Source organism: Pleurodeles waltl, chromosome 3_1 (genome assembly GCF_031143425.1).
Source record: "Pleurodeles waltl isolate 20211129_DDA chromosome 3_1, aPleWal1.hap1.20221129, whole genome shotgun sequence".
Lineage (NCBI taxonomy): Eukaryota > Metazoa > Chordata > Amphibia > Caudata > Salamandridae > Pleurodeles > Pleurodeles waltl.
Genome location: NC_090440.1, coordinates 1,631,540,615 through 1,631,564,166, shown reverse-complemented (window position 1 = coordinate 1,631,564,166; position 23,552 = coordinate 1,631,540,615). Strand labels below are relative to the sequence as shown.

General features: G+C 44.2%; 1 protein-coding gene across 1 annotated transcript in view; it reads right to left on the bottom strand.

The window, feature by feature from the left end:
* Positions 1-4,392: 4,392 nt before the first annotated feature.
* KLHL23 (kelch like family member 23) overlaps positions 4,393-23,552 on the bottom strand; it is a 75,822-nt gene continuing 56,662 nt past the window's right edge. The window contains exon 4 of the mRNA XM_069225302.1: positions 4,393-21,831. Within this exon, the coding sequence (XP_069081403.1) occupies positions 21,521-21,831 (311 nt within the window). The 3' untranslated portion in view covers positions 4,393-21,520. The remainder of the gene's footprint in view (positions 21,832-23,552) is intronic.

Below are 23,552 nucleotides of genomic sequence, written 5' to 3'. Positions count from 1 at the left end.
TGACTTGACCTGTAGATCAATAAACAAGGCAGGGCTGTGTTTGTGTCTTCTATATATCTATGTGTAACACATGTACATTCTTTGGAAAAACGTCAATAAAGGCTTATGAACAAATAAAAAATACATCTAATACACATGAACCTTTTTATTGAAAGCATGAATTCGATTCAAGATGCTTTGGAAAGGCAGAGTTTTATGAGATATTCCTGCCGTTTGCACACACACACAAACACACACCAAGAGCTAAGAAATCACCTTCCATTTGATTTCCTGATGATAAAAAAATGCATTCTTACCAATAAGCAAGTGGGATTGGTTTCTTCTTAGTTTGTAATTGATCTGGGAAATTGAACACGGTATATTAGATACAACTAACAATTAAAATGAGTTTAGATTTTTTCTGACACGTTGAAGCATTTAGACACTTGATATTAGTCGTCAGCTGATTGTAGATATAGTAATTTAACAGACCCTGAGTAGGGAGCTGAAGGCAGGTGGACTTTGGAGTAATGTTTGATTTCATAATAAAATGCAGTCCTTAAAGTGTCATGGGTTTACCTCCTCTGACTCCCGGAATTCCCTCACTCTATTGACTAGTGATCTACGGTGTCTTCTGTTGTGGTTCCCGTCCTCACATGACATCTGTGGCCCAACCCAGTAGAATGAATGCAGCCAGGAAAAAGCCTCGACACAATTTAACACATTATTATCATGCTTCTGAGTGTTCCCTTTCCAGGAGTTGTGTCCAGGAAGCCTGCCTTGTGTCCGGGTTAGGGGTTCTGGTGTTCCCAGCTCCTTCTAAGTTGTATATTTCACAACCAAAATATGCTACTGACGTTGGGTGAATGGTTCCACTTCCAGGAAGAGCAGCTCTTGACAACAACAGGAATCGCATCAGGTTCTGACCCTCAGACTGAGAAGAGGTGTGAGGCCTCAAGTGACAAGGCACAACACAAGAACCACTCAGGATCTTCATCATTTCTCCATGTGCTGTCCCCTTCGCACAACCCTCTACCCCCTCCTTATTATTAAATAATCGTTCCGAGCACCCCTGCTCCTGGCTGGTCCCGCTCACCGCCATCACTGCAGAGTGCCACTTCTGGGTCCAGGCCGACTGATCTTCTACTTCTGCAACCCACCTCGGGCAAGCATCGCCACTGAGGCCACCATGAAGGTTGTAAGTGCAACTAGTGTTACTGCAGTAACTTTCAGGGGCTCCATTTGTTTCCTTTTCACTGTGATGGACTACACTGTCCCAGCCACTGCACCCACCTCTTCCCTTAACCTGTGTTGACAACAGTCAGGCTTGAGTATTCGTGAGTTACAGAGCAGGGCAAAATCTGGCTGCCCTGTACTGCTGCCTGCCTCTGGCTTGTTTGTGACATTGCTTTATCCCCTGCCCTACACCTCCTCAAACCAAACTCAAAGCGGGGCCCCAGGCAGGCACTCGGAAAAGAGTCTCAAAGGCTGCTTCAGAGGTGATTGGTCCATTAACTCTTTCATCATTCAAGCCCTCGACCTGAATTACTCACAGATCTCTAGAGAAAGCACTCTTATTAATTGGTGTATTTACACGTATTGGGATCTGAGAGCTGCTGTGTCTCCACAGCAAGTACTGTAACCCACTGAGATGCCTTACCAGTGGGTACTATTGTCCACCAGATATAGATGTGATAATCACTGTGGGTCATACTCGTAATGATGGCACTTTTAGCCAGATCTGCTTTTCTTCCCTCTGAGGTGTATAAAATGACCTCTGCAGAGTTGTAAACTGCAACTGTATGTCTGTGTGGGGTTGAGTGTGTCTATGTGAGTGTGTGTGTGTATGTGTGTGTGTGTGTGTGTGTGCTTTTGTGTATGTGTGCTTGTGTGTGTGTCTGTGCTTGAGTGTATCTGTGTTTGCATATGTGCATCAGTGTGTATGTGTGCTTTTTAACATACATTGATAAACCTTTGGTTCAAATCACACACCCTATCAACAGTAAGTCTCAGGAAACACTTTGCTTTACCAAACAGCAACATTGTTTTGGTCACCCTCCCTATGTTTCATGTAAAACCACCTCCTTATTTAACATTGTTATTTCAAATCTTCCAAATACATGTTAGCTACATACACACTCCAATCTGCCCCACTCCAATCTGCCCCCTCCAATCTGCCACACTGCAATCTACCATACTGGAATCTGCCCACTCCAATATGCCCCACTCCAATCCAAAAAAATCTGTCCTACTACAAACCACACCATCCCCAATACACCCCACCCCAAACAAATATAATCCACCCACTTCAATCCACCCCAATTCAATACAATACACCCCATCAATTCCACCCACTCTACCCCAATCCAAACCACCCCAATCCTGTCCATCCCACTACCTCAATCCACTCCACCCTATTCCACCCCACTCCATGCCACTCTACAACACTGCACTCTGAGACACTGCACTCTACGACACTCCCTGCAACTGAACTCTGCTCCCTGCTATTCCATTCTACTCCCCCACTTCACTCTACGACACTCTACTCCAACAAATACAGTCAACAACAATCTACTCTTGTCACTCCACTCTAGGACACTGGCAACTGACACATAGCAACAGTCCACATAAATACACTCCACATCATGCCATACAATTCAATCAGCATAATTTCACTCATCGCTACACAGTTCCAAGCAACACAATTCCACTCCACAAATTTCCATTCCACGCCACATAATTCGGCAACAAATCACTTAATTCAACTCAACAACACAATTACACAACACACGACATACATTGAATCCACGTTACAGAATACCACATCATGCCACAAAATTCAACAGTACACCACATAATTAAACTCCATAACATACCACTACACATCACAAAAAGCCATTCCACATAATTACACTCCATGACACACAATCCCACTCAACATAACTCCGGTATACTCAAAACCACATAATTATTATCCACATAACTCTACTTAACTATATGCTACATAATTCCACTCCACACAATTCTCGCCACACAATTCCACAACTAACAATTTCAATCCAACCCACATAAATTCACTGCACATCACATACATCCACTTCACTCCATAACACATGGGTGAAAGACACTGGGTCTGGTTTAGATGTCAGCGGGGGTGGGGGGAGTACTCTGTCACAAACGTGATGGATATCCTATCCGCCATATTACCATTCCTTTCTATCCTATGGGGATCGTAATATAGCGGATGGGATATCCCTCACGATGTGACGGACTATCCTCCCCACCAACATCTAAATCAGGCCCATTGTCATTTACAAAACCAATAGCTTTAAGTCTCGCACATGTGAGACCTATTGGCATTGTCAATGCTTGTTTTAAATGCGCACGTCTGGAAGTGGGTGATCCGTTGGTAGAATGTGGAGTGTTTTTTAAGCAGAGATAGAAGCTGAGGTGAAACTGCCTGAATCCGGAGAGGCAGATGTTTTGTATGAGAAATGCAAATAGGATACAAAGTACTTTCGGATGAATGCATGATTTGTTTGCATACATTGTACACGGAAACTCTGGAAACCCCTGTGTGTGATTTTACTATGTACATGTTAGTGCTGGGGAGGGAAGAAGATTCAGGTAGAGAAGTCTGAATACTAAAGTCCTCTTCAGTGGACAAGTGTAGTTCGCTTCTACTCAGATTTTCACACATTTTTTTCCGCAGACTTTAACTGATCCCTGACGTTGAGTCACCACCACGCCGCAACCTGCTGTAAAGCCAGAGAAAGCAGGACTGCCTCGTTGCTCGTGCTGATCACATCCGTGCTTGAGACTTTGGCCCATATTTATACTTTTTTAGCGCCACTTTTTGACGCAAAAACGGCGCAAACCTACAAAATATAATTGTATTTTGCAAGTTTGCGACGCTTTTGCGTCAAAAAATGACGCAAATGCGTCGCTAAGAAAGTATAAATATGTGCCTTTGTGTGTTCAGGACCACTGATGGTTCCCTGTTAAAAACACACACAGACGCTATCTTTTGATTCCCTTTTGACTGAAAGTAGCCTCCACATTCACTATACCGCGCTAAATCTGACAGAAGTACCATGAGAGAAGTTAGTGAAAAACATGTCAGATAGCGTGAGGTCACACCCTCGCTATTGGGTTTAATGCTTTTTTAAAGCGCAATTACCAACACAAAATACGAGTAATTACCTGAAAATCCCAGCAAAAGGAACTCCTGAGACAATGCTGTTTCGGCGCATTGTCTTCACGCAGCCTGGTTACCACACCTCTGCGAATGAGCTCGAAGGGGTGTGATTGACAGATCATACCAGGCAGCCATCAAACCCACCAGGAGAGGAGTTATAGTGACCCCTCTCACTGTCCGGATGGACAAAGCACTGCGTTACAAGGTCAGCAACATACATGTACAACATTAGCTTTTATTGCACAATTCATGTTAAAAGGCTCACATTGTTGTTGGAAAACATTCATAAAATTCACAGTAGTTTTTGTAACATTGTTAAGAACTGCATTTTTTTGCTTTTAAATGGCAATTTACAATATAAAGAACACATTTAGAAATTCGGATTCTCACTGTTCTTTCATTATATCCCTGGCGATCCATAAAAAAATCTTGCAGCTGTACACATGGCGGCATTACTAATCCCTGTAAATACTTTAGGCATGAAACAATCGGACAAAACCGTAACACAGACATGTTTCACATAAGTATAGATCTAGCATTTAAACAGTGATCTGTGCATGTGCACCTCAAATATGCAGCATCCCACAAAGCATTCTGGACCGGTTATATATTTTGGGCATTGGCATTTCCAGATTAAGGCTAAAAGACCTGTCCTCCCCCCTCCCCCCCCACTTTGAAGTATATCCATAAGGATAGCATACAATGTTCAACCCACCCCCCACATCAATCTATCTGAGAATCCTATTGATGAACGACGTGACGTCAGCAGACCAAAGCATCAAGAGGGCAAGTGATTGGCAAACACTATGCTATAGAAATAATCAGTAGCACAATTTAGCATGACATAATAATATGTATGCTGTAAGTAGTCTGCAATGGTGCAAGTTTGCACCATCATATACCCCTCTGGACATCTGCAGCGGGATGGCCAGTGCAAAAATGACATTTTGCATGCCTGTTCACAATGTTGGTGAAAAACTATATTAGCACCACAGCAGTCCATGTGATCTGGAAATGTTAGTGCATAATTGCACTGGCACAAGTGCAATCTGCGTAATATCAACATTTCAGCAAAAAAAAAAAAAACACCGCCACTAGTGTGATCCAAAGTAATATGGACACTTGAATGCAAAGTTGCTGTGGCACCATTGCAATCAGTAGCATAGTGACAGTGTTACAGGCTCTTATGCGAGCGAGGAAATGGATCCCAGGCTCCCATCTGGGGAGTAAAAACCAGCTAAAACTGCAGTGCCTATGGCTTCTTAGACCCCTGCGTCTGTGCCACTGCACCTGCTACACCAGTGATAGCTATGCTCCTGGCTGCAATCTGTAATGCAGAAATGTCAGTGCAAAAATTCTCCTACAGAGATGCAGTCTATGTAATCCGGTCCCCTGTTTTTTAAATGTTGAGTGGCAGTATAATGTTTTTTTTTTGCAAGTGGCCTACATTTAGCATCAGAATAAGTGGTTTTGCACAGTCACTGAACAGCTCGATGCACACATTTACACACTGGTAATGAGCGGACTATTTCAGTCTTATTTTATAGTTTATAGGCTATACATCATGTTGTCTAATCCGTGTGACGAATAGTTGTGTACAATTTTTAAATGACAGAACACTCATTTAATCTTCAGTCACATGAGCAATCAGAACTCCACTTGTAAACTGATATTTTGATTCATTAATTAAAAATATATTTCAACTGTATATAATTTAGATGGTGCTAGATAATCTGAGATCACAATAAAATAATACATTTAGAAAGTATACCTACAATTAACACATCTTCTAAATAAATAATGCATTTTTGTAAAGTGCCTTTGAACACAAAGCCTGCGTTAAAATTCTTCAATAAGATTTTTATTAAAGTACCTGTCTAACCATGAATGGTGCATTTAGCAGCTAAGGGTGCCAGGCAGGAGTCATACGACACATACTTGAGCTGGCCTCTCTGCCTTGGTGATGTGCTGTGGCGGAAGATGGGTGGTGCGAAAGGTGTGGTCAGGAGGTGCTGGGTTGTGCTGCATTGGATAATATCCCATAGGAACTGGTTTCTTCTCCTCCACCTACATGAGCCAGAGTCTATGTAGACTGGTTGCTGGGGTATGTAGGTGTCTGCAACGTTATGCTAAAGTAACATGACCAGGAAGGGACCTGTGTACAAATCTGGAAAACGACCAGTGGTAAACACTACCTGAGCTTTTTTTTAGATAAAGTGGCCATCTTGACCAACTAAATAAAGGAAAGAAAAATAAATTCATAGATGCACACTGTTTCTGTGAGATCTCTTTCACCGCTCATCAGGATGGCCAGGAAGAAATAGGCTGTCAGAGCTTCCTTATAGCTGGAGAGCATGGGTGATCCTCTGAGCTGTGGTAGAAGAGAATTCCTCTGGATGAGGCTTGCTGCAAAGAAGGCTGTAGCTCCCATGGAGTGGAGCTGATGCCTCGATACATCTAACAAGGCCTGCTCTGGCATCTCAGCATACACCTCAGAGTGTGGTGTGAAATTCATTGACTGAGAGAATCTGTACAATCAATAGCCCATCTTGCAACAAATCCAGCCCATGACCGGGAGCGAGAGCCTTTCTTATCTGCCTGGGAGACTGCATTTTAAAGCAACTGGAGATCACACAAGCAGTGGCCGTTTCTGTGCATTTAGGGAGAAGAAACAGCTCTAGCCAGAAAAAAAACACATCTCAGTTGGAAATGTGTACATGAACCAAATAAGGCATGCACTCCGAAATAGTATGAATGTGCATTGCTGTGCAGTTCTTTACAAGAACAAAGACACATAAGTCGGTGAACACTTCTGAGTTACAATACACGCGCTTTGCAGCCCTAAATGAGGACCCCAAGACTTCAAGACACAATTGGCTCGGAGAAAGAGTGAATTTGGCCTTTTTAAAAATTTAATTTGTGGCACTAACGCATGCGCATGCCGGTAGCACCAGAGCTCAATGCAGATATGTGGTGCACTATTGCAACATCATGAAACTGATCTTTCACTGCCCCAAACCATCCGACTATAAGCAAAACAACTTAGTTCAGTATCCTTCCCCTTTGGTCTTGCCACTGTTCGTAAGATCCTCTTTCTTTTTCTTATTCACAGGGTCACTGCAAATCTGTCTCACGTCGCAAATCTCAATTGCTGCACTATATACAGATGTCATGGCATATTCTGTGAGGACCATAGCTAGAGGAGCACGTTACTGGAACCATTACAGGGCTAACCTACAAAAACGTTTCCACGAGTAAGCGCTATTTACGTGTGGAAAAATGTAAAATATGCATGAGTTTGTGGGATTTCATAGCCTCAGATATTATGACTGAGAAAAATGTGTAACATGCATATTGTTCTGCATTCTCGAGTGTCATGAAGCAGTGGGTAAGTGGGTTTTCCTAGGGTAATGTCAGGATATAGTGGGTCATGCAAATGACATGAAATCTACAAAGTTATAATTTTGAGTGTATTTAGAAAATCTAGTAATGCGTTTCCTGCATGTTCAAAATGACACCTTGGATGGCCAGCTGTAAGTGGTGCTGTAAGTGCGATAAACGGGCCTGGAAACAATATACGTTGAATGGGAAATAAAGAAGGGGTGTATTCACTGTAAAGTTTTTTAACTTGTGATTTTTTTAAAGCAAATGTGAAATTTCACTTTTACTCCAGCTCCCCCCACACCTGTAGATTCTCTGCAGTGTGGAGGACTGGCTGCCACAGGGTAACTACACCAGGAAATGTAAAAAAATATTTTAACCTTACCTGCCGCAAACCTCATGCTTTTGAGAATAACCAAAAAGTAAGTCTGAGCTTTGCATCTTTATAAGTCTATGCATCTCAGATTTATTAGTTTTTTAATGAATCTGAATACTGATTGTTAAAGGCCTGCTGTTGGAGATATAAACTGACCTGCAGAAGAGGGCATGAAAGAGGGCGAGCGCCTTTGTATTATTGATATAGCCCAAAGGGGATATAATGTTGTACTAACTGAGGGAAGCCTGTTCTAAATTAAACTGGGAGAAACGCAAAGAGAAAAATTCGAATTCTGGAGCAAAAACCATGGCACCCATTAATTGGCTTCCGACATTCTATTGCCTTCAATGGAGCTCTCAATATTTCAGCGTTCTAATATGAGATTGCAGGGCAACGGAGGCGGGCACCTTCAGATACAGAAGTAATTAGAGACATGCTAAATTATAACCTATTTTTTTGATCTTATTAAGATGCTTTGGAATTTCCATCTGCTACCCAGACTGCAGAAGTTACACTGCCACAACGAGTACACTGTGATCTTTTACTGTTTTACCCTGTGTAACCTAGAGGCTAGACCACAGTAGTTGGAATTCTGCCCTTAGCAAGTTATTCTGAATGACTTGCAGCAAGGAATAGTATCCTAAGCCTCCCTGGGTTTGAGCCCCTTTGCTAATCAGACCGATTATTTTTACATAGTAAGCACTCAAAAGTGGTGTAATCAATAACATTCTATAACTAGGCTTTTAATGGTCATAGGGCTGTATGTAACACCTTGAAAAAGAGTGCAAAAAGTTGGACCGAACAGTGTTTGCCTGCTTCCTGGTTCACTGCTATGAGCTGGTGACTTTTACGAACAAATTTATTCAGTACTGAAGTTAGACTAATACATTTCTAGTATGGTCTTGCAGTGTCGTCTCAGATGAAACCTGTCCTTCTGAGCAGATAGGTCAAAGAGTGGCGGCTGTATTCAGGTGCTTCTTTTCAGCAACAAATTTTGCCATCAATCCATTTTTGGCACGTAAATGTTACATTCTCTCCTGGGGAACATACAAAGTCTTGTATGAACCATGCTTAAAGATGAGGAATGCTAAGACCTATTAGAAATGATGGAGCAACAAAACTGTTTTTTTATCAAATAGTTTCCAAGTTTCTGTGCTTCCCTACAGCTTCCACAATTGCCACCACAACACAAATATGTATGAGGTCTTGGAAATCTCATTAGATCGAGGATCGACTCTTAAAGTCATCTGAAGATGAAAATTATATTTCAGGGAAATAAGCATCTTGAGGTAATTTTTCTTATTTCAAATAGCATTGGAATCGTCTACTGTTGCCCTGTCAAGAAGCTCCTTTTGAGGAAGGGACATGGGCAGAGAGTGTGAAATACCCACCAGTACACCTCTCCAAATGTACTTTCTACCTCATTGACATGACTATGCCCAGAGGGCAGATCTTACTTCATTTCTTCCTTGAAAGATTGGTTTGTGTGATCAGGTTTAGTCCAACTTACATCCCTACACCACTGCCATGGTGTCCCATCAACCAAATAGTGATTTGCCAAGGTCTAGGCATTGGCTGCTGTCCCAGCAGCAGAGTGCTGGAAATGAGCATACTCCATTTTTGATTTGGTTCAGAAGACTTCAATGTATTACAGCCAAACCTTGGTTCTCAAGAATATGAATCCTTGGGGGACATGCCTGACGCCGAGGCAAGATTGTGCCATTGCTGACTGATCCTGCCAAGGATGGGAGAACTCAGCACCCATTCGACTACAATCGAGCTCCTGGTGCCTCACTGAAGGGTGCACTGGTGGAAGACATGTCCGGCCCACTCTGAGATGCAATAGAGACACCAGAATGGAGGCACCAGCCCTGGGAAACCAAGTTGGTGACATGTGGTATATCAAGATGGAGGTGGACACAGAGTAATGGCCACCACACGCCACAATTGGAACACCGGTGGCACTGCTGTGATCAGGACTGCAGCAGAGGCTGTCCTGCCGGTTGGGTGCTGGAGTCATGCTGTTTGTTGCTGTTGAAGTGGAGGGGTAGCTCGCTAGTGGGGCCGCGTGTTGGGTCCACCTGGAGACATAAGAGCAACTAGGATGAATCTGAGGGCTCACCGGAGGAGTAGAGCGTCCCCGGGCTGGGCGGCAGTAAGGAGCCTGCAGGGCTTGTGGAAAACAAGCAGATCCAGTGGAGACAGCAAGCGGTGGTGCACCACTCTGCACTGTGTTGGATCCCAGAGAGACTGGAGGAGCGTGGGCCCCCCTTGACAAATTAGAGGGTCTCTGACCAGTAGTGGAGGCCCAACAGAGACAGGGCCACCAGCATAGAGCCCACTTGGTTAGGAGGGGCCCAGCCGCCAGAGGTAAGAGGGCTGCAGAGCCTCTGATGGACCAGGTGGTGACCTATCTGTGTGTGCCGCAAGGTGTTGGGGGAGGGGAGAGTATTACAGCCAGAGGGGTGGACAGACACTGGACAGATCTGAAGTGGTATCTGACCAGCGACTCTCGATCAACAGCGACAGGCCACATGAGCTGCTGGGCCAGAGTGGCTGTATTCTGGTCAGCACTGCCTAATCCAAGCAAGGCAACACTATGGGGTGAGAAAGGGCACAAACCGGCACAAGCCCAACAAATATGTCTCTATGCGTGAGAAAGAAGGTGGTGCTGCTGATTCGGAAGAAAGACAAGAGATGAGAGATGGACTGGGCACCTCACTTAAAGATATGCTTCGAGCCATTAAAGAATACCACAACTGTGCACAAAATAGACAGATTATCACTTGATATCGCCCTTTATCAGGTCCAATTGTAAGAAAGTTTTGTCTAGGGTCAGTATGGTGGAGCAAATGGTCACAGAACATTCAGATACTATCACTATTCTGCAGCTGGAAGTCCGGCAACTGCGGTAACATAGGCAAAGACTACATGCCAGGGTGAAGAACGCAGAAGGATGGTCCGACACAATAATATCCAGGCAGTGGGCCCCCCTTAATGCTGTGAAGGCAAAAACCCTGAGAGCTTTCTAGAGGACTTTGTCCAAAATGTTGTTCACCCCACTGTCCTGTTTGGACATTTTATGACCAAAAGAGCCACAGGATACCTGAAGCACCCCTTAAGTTTGAAGCCAGAGCCCAACCATTTACTGCCCAGATCTCCAACTATGGAGATCGAGATGCCGTCCTGAGGGCAGTAGTCATCAATCCCCCTCGCCAATATGAAAACAACACAATCATGGTACTCCCTGAGTATTCGCAGGAAATAAAACTGAAGCGAAGATTCTTTGAAAGGGCGAACGCAGAACTGAGAAAATGAAATATTCAATATAAAATGACCTTCCCAGCAAAGCTAAAAATCCTTTCTGACGGCAAGTCCTGGCTCTTTGCAACCTCAGAGGAGGCCGCGGCATGGTTGGAGGACTGGCCCCCGGTCGACAATAAAAAGCAGCAGGGGAAATCCTCCCCTGCAACAACCATTGAGACAAAAGTCCCCTGCAAAACAGAGTCAATTGATGACTCAGCAGAACATAGAATGCAAGAGGACTCTTGATCCCAATGCGACGATACTCTCCTGAATAGCCAGGTTACCTTGGAAGCAGTGGGCGGTTGGTATAACGAAAGCCACAAACCAAGAGTGTTCTCTTTCCCTCCAACATCTCTTTCAGTTCCTTTCTTTTCTGGGTGTCCCCACCCCCGTATGTTATCCAGTGAGGTCACAAGGGACTGAAACTGAATTGTTCTTCCCTCCTAGATCTTGGTTTAGCAAGCCAAAAAGTTCTATTAGGCAGGGCTACAGGTACCTTGTGAATTACAGAGGCAGGCAGCTCTAAGCCTGCAGAATGAGGCAGTAGGCTGTGAGGTAAGGGTGGGGAGGGGTTGACGGGTGTTGTTGGAATCTTCAGGACTATGGGTATACGGGCACAATATGTGATTAGAGGGGCTTCATAGAGCACTGAGGTACACACAAAACACCAAAATGGAGGCACAAAAGAGCCTGAATCTGAAGACCCTTACATGAGATATCAATAGGCTCAGCCATATATTGAAGAGAGGTATAGTGACTAGATATCTAAACATATAAGACCCAGACCTGGTACAAGAAACCCACTTCGTGGGCAACAACTGTAGGTTTAGAGGCAGGTGACCATTTAAAGTCCTGGTCCACTCTGGGTTCATCTCAGATTCATAGGGACGTGGTCATCCTGATGTGAAGATTGCTCCCACTCGCAGTTGGACAAGTATGAACAGACAAAGAGGGCTGTTATGTAGCAATACAAGGAGAATGGAGCACAGAACGAATGGTAGTAGTGTTGATGTACTTCAAGCCGGGTCTACAGCTGTTCATTATAGAACACATGGTGAAATGTTTAGCAAGGGTCCCAGGGGGCCATCTGAAATTAGGAGGTGACATGAACTTGTCACTACGACAGGAACAATGATGTCTGCAACACTTCCTCAAGGCCCTGGGCCTTCTGGACCTGTGAAGGGACTCTCACCCCAATGTACCAGAGTACCCATATTTGGCCAACAAAAGGCATTTCCTCTCTCAGGTAGACTATTTCTTTACCCCAGTCATACAGGGTGGTAGATTTGCGAACACAAGTTTCTGCCTCAGGGCTTCTCAGATCACTCCCCACTCATGACCACATTACACATGAAGACCCCATGGGGTGGGTGGACTGAAGGCTAGACCCTGGCTCTTGTGGAACTGGAATATTATGATACGGCAGAGATGGACCACTGTAGCCTACCTGAAAGAAAACATGAGAACCGGGGGTTGGTGGCATCAGTAGTAACTTTATGGGAAGCATATAAGGCAGTGGTACGGGGACAACCCATCGCCATCTCTGTAGGTAAAAGACAGGACAAGGAAGGGAAGGAAAGGGACTTAGCACAACGTCTAGAGATGGGAGAAGTTGAATACATCCAAACCCCGAGGGGAGCACTTGCACCATATACAGCTTCTGAGAAAGGAGTACAGACATGTGGTAGAGGAGTAAGCAAAGGTGCTCTTCCATATCAAGCAGCATTATTTCCATGAGGTTGGCAATAAGGCAAGGAATCTGTTGGCCTGGATGGCACATAGGGAAGAAGGGCAGAAATGGGTCTGAAATCCTCAGACACCTGATGGGCATCTCATCGAGATGGGCCTGATATAGCAGAGGCCATTGCCTTCCATCCTGAGTCCCTGTATCGCTCCAGGGTGCGGTGCTTTCCCTGGGAGATGGAGGAATTTGTTAGGGACCTTCCAGCTTTGGCCCTCTCCTTGGACGATAGGGCCCAGCTGGATCAAAACTGGATTTGGCGGAGATTCAAGAAGCCATCAAGAAATGCAGTCAGGGAAAACCCCGGGCCCCAATGGCTATCCTGCAGAATTTTTCAAATGCATTGGAGGCCTAATAGCGGAACCGCTCCTACAGATGTACCTTGGGGTTAAAGAGGAAGGCTCCCTTCCTCAAGACCTAGGATTTTCCACAATCACCCTCATATATCAACATGCTAAGCCCCTGGGAGATTGCTCCTTAAGCTGACCAATATCCTTATTGATCACGGAGACCAAGATACTGGCCAAGGTACTAGCCAAAACCCTCTACCAAGTGTTAGATAAGCTTGTCCATGAAGACCAGTCCGGGTCATGCCCTACAGGTCAACAAGATATAACCTGCAGCGCCTCTTTAGGGTCTTGGCCAGAGCTAAGGACATCTGGGAGCTGGCAGTGATGCTGGCCCTTTATGCAGAAAAGGCCTTCGACTCCCTGATGGGGCCTCCTCTTATGGCAGCCCTACGCAACATGGGGCTGGGTGTGGAAATTCTGACATGTATCAAACTACTATTTACAGATCCCATGGCAAGGGTGAGTGTGAATGCAATGGTGTCATGAAAATTCCGCTTAGGCCGGAAACAAGGCAGGGAGGTCCCCTTCCCTCTGCTCTATGCCCTGGCAGTGGAGCCCGAGGCCAATTGGATTTGCTGGGATGCACAGTTGAGAGGACTTCATTGGGATGGGAACTGTGAGGTTGTCATTTCCTTATATGTGAACGACATGCTCCTATATGTAACAGACCTACTGCACTCAATCCCCAGGTTGCTGGAGATATTACACATTTTTGCGAACTACACAGGGGTCCGCACTAACTGGCATATATCAGTGGCATACCCACTTACGCCCTGGCGACCACCGGCAGCATGTGGGAATACTGTACAAAGGAAAACAGAAGGGTTCACATATGTGGTGGTGTACATCACTCAAGAATCAGTCAGTCCTGTGTAGGAACCTTGGCAGAACACTGGAGAACTATAAGACAGATGGAGAACACTGGAGGAAATGCCCACATTAGTTAATGGGTTGGGCAGCACTGTTTAAAATTATCTCTCTGCCCCAGTTTCTCTATATGCTGCAAAATACACCCTACGAGGGCCCAGACTCCTTCTTCTGTAGGGGAGGGGAAGTGCATGGATGGCTAGCACTAGAAGATCCCTGCTATGTGATGGAGGAACCCCCAGAATAGGACTACACACACAGGTGAGCGGGGTATAGCGTTACCAAACCTATGACTTTACTGCTGGGTCTCTCACCTTCTGATCCTTAACAACTGGGCATTTGCAGATCAGCAGGAACTCTCAGTGAGAGCAGACAGAGCCAGGTCACCTAGGGATATCCCAGGGATCTTTACAGTGCTACTACTCTGAGTCGGATACCAACCCCAAACAGCCACATTTATCAAAATATGGAGGGAGACAAACAAGGAGCTAAGGTGGGGGGAAAAACTCACACTAGAAACACCACTGTGAGACTCAACCCTTTTGGCAGACCTGATGACACCGGGCAGCTTTTTAAAAAATGGGACCTTCTGAGCATATTGAAACTTGGGGACATATGGAGTGCTGAAGGACTACTCCCATTTAATGAACCCCAATGACAATATGAGCTGACTGAAGCCCCGTGGTTCCTCTACCTAGAGCTTAAACATGTGCTGCGTGGGTATAGACCTCTTTTAGACTCAAATGAAGATGAATCCCCCCTGGAGGGGGGTACTGATAGCCCCACTACACAAATATTCAATATCCCAAATATATAGGACACTGATCACCAACACCCATGACTTCTTGGTGAACCATAAATACAAATGGGAGGCTGGCCTTGGAGCCCTAGAGGACGGAGTGTGGGCGGAGGCCTGTCGGTAACCCATGGAGGCAGCGATATGAGCAGGCTTACGACTAATATAAATTAAAATACTCCATAAGGCGTACTTTACTAGTACACACCTGTATAAAATGGGAAGAATAGCCACTTCTAACTGTTTACACGGAATGCAAATGTCAAGTTCACTGGAACACACCCTCTAGAGCAGCCCAAGGATCCAGGGATTCTGGACGGGAGTTCAACAGCAGATATCCAGAGTCCTGAAAGAGTCACTAAAGATTACTCCACAGCCATTACCCTAGGGATCTGAAGTGATCAAACCCTTTCCAAACATCCCTTACTATTTTGCAACCTTGTTTTAATGGTGGCAAAAGTAGACAGTATTCGGCTGTGGGGCAGCGGAAATTTACCAGGAGTGGCCTGCTAGGCGTGCAACATGGACTGGTGCATGCATGCAGAGGAGACAATCTACCAGACACAGGGCTCCCTCCAAAAATACTCCAAAATATATGACCCACAGGAGGAATTAAGAGAAAATTCCTGAGGACACTTGCACAGCCAGTGCGGTGTGCCACTCCTCACATAAATAGTATAAGACTCAGGGTAGCTGATGCATTGCCCACAACCTGGGCTCTGGACCCCCCCTCCCGTGCCCGACCATGAGCTGGACCAGTGCAATGCACAGTGATGCCCAAGCATTTATATGTACACTGTCTCCATATGCATATGCTAATGTGTACCCCACCTGGAGAATGTCATGATTTTTGTATTAAGGATTACCATTAGATTTTGAAAAATATATTTTTTTTAAATACAAAAAAAAGAGTGTGACTCCTTACATTCCTCGTCTTCGCTTTCAAAAAGCCTCCCTTCAATGCATCAATCCACTGGTACATATTGGAGACTACCTTGCCACTCAGCAAAAGTGATGCATTGCTGCCATCCTGGTTAATCCAGCCAGTGTCAATTCACCATCCTTCCCCTTTGGTATTGCTGCTGTTCACAGGGGTACTATCCCCCTTGTTTGGCCTAAGGCACAACAAGGGTATTACTGATTTCACTTCCTCTCACTAATTGGCTAATTTGTGCATCACTCCTTCCCAATGCTCACGTTCATGCTTAGGTTGCATGCCAAATTCTACAACCCCACAACTTTCTGCTCAACAAGGAGGCATCTCCTTTGGGACCAACACAACAGCTGCACTTTTTCATGGGCTCATTCAAGACAGACCTTGGCAATATCGTTGTCCCTTACAATGAAGTTTGGATCATCGAGCTCTGCTATTGGCATTGCTACTAAAGAGAGATTCCACTCCCAGAGAATGGCTCCAGGTACAAGTGTAAATGGTGACCTGCATTCAGGTAACCATTGGGGCTCACTTAAACCTCTAAGTTCTGATTTACCATTTTTATTTCATGTTTTGCAGTTTTATATAGGGTGAACTTGGCCCAAATGTATTGGAGTACTTTACATGAGCACTAGTTACATTACACAAGGTCAGATTCATTATGTAGGCACATGTATATTAAAAGTGATTTGCCCTGAATCACAGGATATTGAGCTGACACTGAGACTCGAACTAGGTTCCTCAGTTTTAAAGTCAGCAGCTCTGGCCGTAACTCCACATGCTCTCCTCTCACCATGTACTCAGCCATTGGGCCACTTGTTCAGATATTATGAAGAGTATATTCTTCTCCTTTCAGTACCAACAGGGAGCTTGGCTGATGTGACTCTGTTCTTACCTAACCCCAAACATTCTAATAAAATATAAAGGACACAGTGAGAAACTTCGCATTTCAACCAGTTCAAAACTGTCTCTCAACATTTCAGGCAGGCAGTCCTAGTCACAACAGACAAGTTGGTGGAAACAATCTTACATAAAAAACTGAGTAGATACCAGATGCCCAGCTTAATGGACATGGTTCTCTGCAATGGTTTCTGGGATGAACAGAATGTCTTGTCATTTTTTAGACGGTCACGCTCTACCTGATCCCTCACTGTGTGCTAATATTTTACAAGCACTGTCCGAGAGGGTCAGACCTTGCTGGTTATATGTTCTTGCGATGGAGAAAAATACTCTCCAAGCCACACCTAAACTCAGTACAGGCATCCTTCTGTGCCACGGTCCAATGTTAGGGGTGATGCACTATTATTCATCTGGTCCTCTGCCAGACTATGGCCCTCATTACGAGTCTGGCAGTCCATGGACCGCCAGACTTGCGGTGGCGGTAGGACCGCCGCCATAGTGGCAGTTCGACCGCCACATTACGACCATGGTGGAGCCGCCACGGTCCGACCACCAATATCGCAATATTACAAGTGGCCGAAGCCTGGGGGTGCCGGAGGTCTTAATCCCCCAGGGCAGTGCTGTAAGCAGCGCTGGCCTCCGGATTACGAGTTCCATTTCCACCAGCCTTTGCATGGTGTTTGGACCGCCATGCAAAGGCTGGCAGAAAGGGATTGCCGGGGGCCCCATAGGGGCTCCTGCACTGCCCATGCACTTGACATGGGCAGTTCAGGGGCCCCTATGGACAGCCCTGTCACGCATTACACTGCCCGGATTATGGGCAGTGAAAAGCGCGATGGGTGCTGTCGCACCTGATGCACTGCCACATTGCTGCTGGCTCATAATTGAGCCGGCGTCAATGTTAAGGCCCTGTTTCCCGCTGGGCCGCCGGGCGGAAACACTGTTTCTGTCTGCCGGCCCAGCGGGAAACTCGTAATAGTGCCAGAGGGCGGAAGACTGGAGTGGCGGTCTTGCACCCGAATGAGTTTGGCAGTCGGCCTCCGCCAACCGCCAAACTCGTAATGAGGGCCTTTATGTCTTTTGAAACATTCAGATAATCACCAAGTTCTTTTGAAGACTCAGACATACACAATTGAGTTATCGCATTTTAATTCTTTAGGCCATGGTGTTTTCTTTTATGCAGGCTAACCCAGGAGGTTCATTGGCAGTTCCCTGTATACTTAACCTCCCTGTGTCAACTGAAAATATAAAGTAGACCAGCAGAGTCTGGTTTAGTCAAGGAAAGTGGGGATTTGTAACAACCAATTTCAAAGTCTGAATTTTCTGGAGGTTTAGTTCCAACATTGGGGACAATTTTCCTCATCGTGCTACTTAGATCTTAGAATTTATCTGTGACAGGTTTTAGGTAGAACTCTGAATCTTCTTCCTTTGTTGCCAAAGTGTAGCAATTAAAGCCATAAGGGACCCTTGAGAGGTAGGGAAGGGGTCCATCAGATTGACAATTTGGTGTTCTGCCTACTTTATAGCTCTATTCGAAGAAGACCAGTACTCACTTGACTTAAAATTGCTATTTATTACCCTTCAGTCTGCTTTCTTTAAGCCACTTCAGGAGATGGCATCAAACAGTCTATCAACCACAGTGATCATTGGCTGAGGGAGTATGGGGTATGCCAGAATCTGAACTGTTTCCCAACAGGTCTTTAGTCCAGATCTTCTAGGCTCTTCAGAAGTGCATTTGGCATTTTCTATAAATGAGTCCTGTACTGCTCTTCTAAGCAGGTAGACTAATTTGGCCATTTCTTCATTTACAAAGTAGCAGGACTCTCTTCGCTGGATACAGTTTAGGGCAATTTCATCAGATTTGTGGCCACATTTTACATTAGAGATTAAGAGGGTTTTCCATTTCTGGATATTTCTAAAACCACCAAATAGAAATCCCTACATACCTCTAACACCATTTATACATTTGTTGTGGGAGTTCCCAACCATCAGGTTTTGGGACAAGGTTCTTAATCTAATTACTTCCCAGTATTTCTCACTGCAGTCATTGCATTCCCTCTCTCCACACCCCTGCTGCTGCAGTGACCCCCCCAGTTTCAGCTTGCCATGGTGCATTATGATCTAGCAGAGAGTGAGGTTTATTGAAGAGAAAGAGGGTGTTAGAAAGGGAACAACGTCCCTGAGATCAAAAGCTAGATTGCCTGTCTCTCAGCCAAGGTTCGGCCTCCATTAATAAGAACTGTGACAAAGAAGGCCAGAATGTAAAAGTAATTAGACCATTTAATTGGGAGTGTGTAGTGTGCTCTGGACATGTGGAAATCACTTTCTGAAAATGGTAATGGTTGCTTCTACTCATTATGTGACTTTGCACTCTATGAGGCAATGCCCTAGTACTTCATGAATTGCTTCAGGCTTGTGCATTAAGTTTGCAGTTCTTGCTTGAGATAAACAAGAGGAAGGGCTAAAGGAAGAAAAGTAGTATACACACGCTTTGTTTTCTTTCCCTATTCCGGTCAGGAGACTAATGGTAAATTGAGGCGTTTGTGGTTTATTTGAAAAGGGCACTCACCCTAGTGTTGTCCACTGAGCCCTCTGCCTCCACCATTAAGTTTACCCACTATGATCTCCGTAAGGCTTTTGGTGTAGGGATGCTTGTATTTGAGGTCTTGGAGCCATTCACAGGGAACCCAGTTTAGGGAGTACTTTCAGAAGGGACAGCCATCTCCTGGGTCCTGTGTTTTCTGCCTTTCAATGGATCCGATGTACTCTATGGCAGGTAATGAGAACATTATCTATCACTACACTGAGGCATCAAAGTTTTGTAAACAACTTGAAGAATACCCAGACATGTGCTAGCAAAGCACAGGAGGGTTTTAATAGGATCTGTCCAGGAGCATATGTTTTGTTCCTATGTGGTGATGAATTTAAAAAGACTGTGAATTAAAGGGCATTTCATCATACGTTTGAGTTCACCAACTTTTGAACAGATGGCAATAACTCCTTATTTGAAATCAGTAAATGATAAAAGGCTTTTGGGAAAACAAGCCGACACTTGCTTCAATATATACATATCCACCATCAGCACTTCTGATCTTGGTAGCAATGTATTCATCCTTACTAGATAGGATGTGTTCTGACAGCTAGAGCTGGGTTTCCACTTTTTGGTGTGGGCCTACAAAGGATTTGCATATGGTTAGTTCCTGTCTGTAAAAAAACAATGGCTTGAGCAGCTAAAGTCAAGAAAAGTGGGCTAAAGTGGGTGGTAAAAAGGACATCTGTTGGGCTAAAGCAGCAGCACGCACACTTGTGTGCTTTCATTTCTTTCTGGTTATGAAAACAGTCACACTAGAATTTCTTTGCATTTGGGTACAGTGAGACATTATCGTTCTTTGGAATGTATACAATTTGATAGACAGATGGAATAATTTTAAAGTGTTGTCTTGGTATCATTTGACTGTAGGATCTTGCCACTTTACTTTTTGAGTTTCATAATCCTAAAAGTAGAAGACTGAAAAAATAAATATGAGTTGAAGGAGACAAAATGCCCCATGTTGAAGTGAAAGCACTTTGGTAGAGAGAAATAGTATTAAGGAACAGCAGAGGGTGCTGTTGAATACTGCCAGTTTTACGGTACGTGAAACTCACTCTAATTGAAGAAAGATAGAGCAGTTAACCAACCATGAAACCATGAAAAAGGTACCAAACAGCCAAGAACTAGCAGAACATTCATCCAACAAGTACAAATTTCATTGAAATCAATCAACCTAGTGCAGGACGGGCTTGGATATTTTATAGTGGGCTATTAAGATACATATTTTGTGAACCTGTGTCTGTCAACATCACTTACGTTTGGACTGCCTGCCTTGGATATGTGGACGTCTGACATCTTCAAAATAGCGTTAAGCACAGATAGACTAAGGCCCATATTTAACAGAAAATGACGGAGCGCTACGCAGCACCACAATTGGCAGCGCCGTGCTCCGTCATTTTCCCAACGCAGGGATGCGCTGTATTTAACTGAATACGGCGCACCCCTGTTTTGTCCCCTTCGCCGGCGCTAAATTTGCAGCAGAGCACCAACGCAGCCACCCTTGAGCCATGGTGCAAGGATGGCTGCGTTGAGGAGGAGATTGTTTTTGTGCATGAAGGGACACCTTCCTACACAAAAACAATCTTAAATGGTGATTTGCTCTTTCTTTGTGTGCTGCAGCACACATAGAAAGAGCAAAAAACTAGGAGAGTAAAAGTAATTCTCCTAGATGTGTCATGCAAACGACACCCTTGGGGTGGCGTTAGGTTTTGGCGCTGCCTCAGGTTTACGAAAACTCAAAATGCAATGGGTGTTGCTGTGCCACACCCACAGCAACACCCACTGCATGCCCTTTCCAGTGCTGTGTGTGAAAGGGCTGTGTTTACAAGGTGGTGTTAAGCCCTGAAAAGTGGCTTAACGCCACCTTGTAAATACGATGCAGGGCATAGTGCTCCCCAATGCGTCTAACTTGCGCTCACAGAGAAATATTTGGGTGGGAAAGCCAAAAAATAGTATGCAAAGACAAACCTGAGATGGAATTTGATCCGGCTACATACATCATTAAAATGTAAAGCTCTATAAGCTTCTCAATGGCACATTAGATGGTGTGTCTCTTCAGCACATGGTAGCTGCGTCATTATGTTTTGACTGAAAGCATTCCGTCATACACTATACACACAAACACAGCCATGCGAACGCATGGCACTGGGAAGGTTGCCCACGATCTCCCACGTACTGTGTTCCGGGTTGTACTTCTCAATACTTTGCAGGTACGTTCCTTTGGAGTATGAGTACCCTCCAGTCACGTATATAAAACCATTCATAACAACAGCTCCACATTCCATCCTTCTTTCGATCGTTGGCGCCATCTCACTCCATTCATTCTTCTCTGGGTCATAGCAGCCGGTCGTCGTAGTCTGACCACCGACAAGATACAGTTTATTTTGCAGAGGAATAGAACACAATCCGTATTCTGAGGGGAGAATGGAGAAACCCGTTAAAAAAACGTGAGGACATGGTTTAAAAACCCACAAAAGCTCATGCCGATTTATTAAAACCCGGAAGTACGACCCTTATCCTTGTGAGATCTGAGAAATCATTAATAATTCGCATGGCAGAAGGAGAGATATTTTTCGCACCCATTTGACAATAGACATGGAGTAGCAATGTTCAACTCTGCTGGATTTATACCACGTTTTCAGGACAAAAAACTAAGAAACATTTGAGTTGAGTTCTTGATTAATTAACTAATTGGCTTTGGTGGCTATAACCTGACTCTTGGAAAGGGTACGTTTTGTAGAAGAAAAAAAAAAAAATTTTGTTAGTAATAAATTGTTAATAATATGTGCACTTCTTCGTAATCACCATATGGCTATCAGTACTAATTAATTAACTGATGAAATCTTAGCCGAATTTATTGTGACACTTAGATGCAGGTATACCTCTTATAAACATTTAAAAAAAGCTTTACTTGTCCAGCTCCCTAGTGCATTAAATGGAGGCCTTACATACACCTGAACAGGGCCATAGCTTAAAAGCTCAGCTTCATTGTTTCATTGCACATTTGTGAACAAACTACACAAGCTGTTGAAGATCATGTTTCTCTTTTGTCAGAATATACCGTTCTCGGCCTTTCATCAGCATACAAAGTGAATTTCTGGGCGTTCTTTCACATGGAAAGTACAAACAAAAGAAACAAAATCTCCATTTTACACTGCAGACTCGCTTTCTCACAGCTGTCCTCGTTATTTATGTAGATTCCTTTGTAGCGCAATTTTGTTTTTAATCAAGGGAAAACCAGTTCCAGGATAACCTCTCTGGTGAGTATTACCCTATACAAATACACATGACATAACATATACGAGTAATTCACGTTATAATATATGGGCATGATACAAAATAACATTGGTCCAAAGCAACAGAAAGTGTATATGCAACAGACATTTCAACAAGTCGGGTTAGAACAGATTTCAAGACCAAAATAAGTTAGTTACATTTACAGTTTTGTAATTACATAGGACGTTACATCTAGATAGCAGATAGCATTGTGGGGAGCTAGGAGATGTATTTAGTTAGGTACCTAACTGGTTTTGGTGCCAAGAGAGAGCAAAAGACATGTTCAGTCTGTGGATGTTTTTTCAGGTGGTATTTGAGCTTTGTGTGTTTTTCTCTTTCTTGTTCTCAGTAAATGTCTGATAAGAAAAAATAAGTGCTGGTCTGCCAAATGCGTGTCGCTGGCCCCCACCGCACTGAGTGTATCGTTCCAGTTCCTTCTCACACTTATCACTTAACTAGGGCATAATCAGAGTTTAATGGGAGCAGGATCGAATGGGAAATGAGTTCCACAACGTTCATTTTTATTTGTCAATTATATAATTTTTATAATGATTTTCGAAAACCTAGTGTTTTTATAGTCAAAATTGACCTCCATTTTATGTGTTCTTGATGAGGTAGGTTGAATGTAAACCATCATCTGGCAAAAACAAAATATAAGACATGAAAAAATCACATAATGACAAAAGTAAGAAGTCAGACAGGTTTGAACAATTAGGTAGTTTACTGGCAGCCCCTTGGTAAACTTAAAACTTTTCTTTGATAGTAGAAAAAGGAATTACCATTTTCCTTAGGAATTAGTGCCAGCATTGATTAGTGACACAGCCTCCCAGGTACAGATTAAGAGCTGAATGCCTTTAT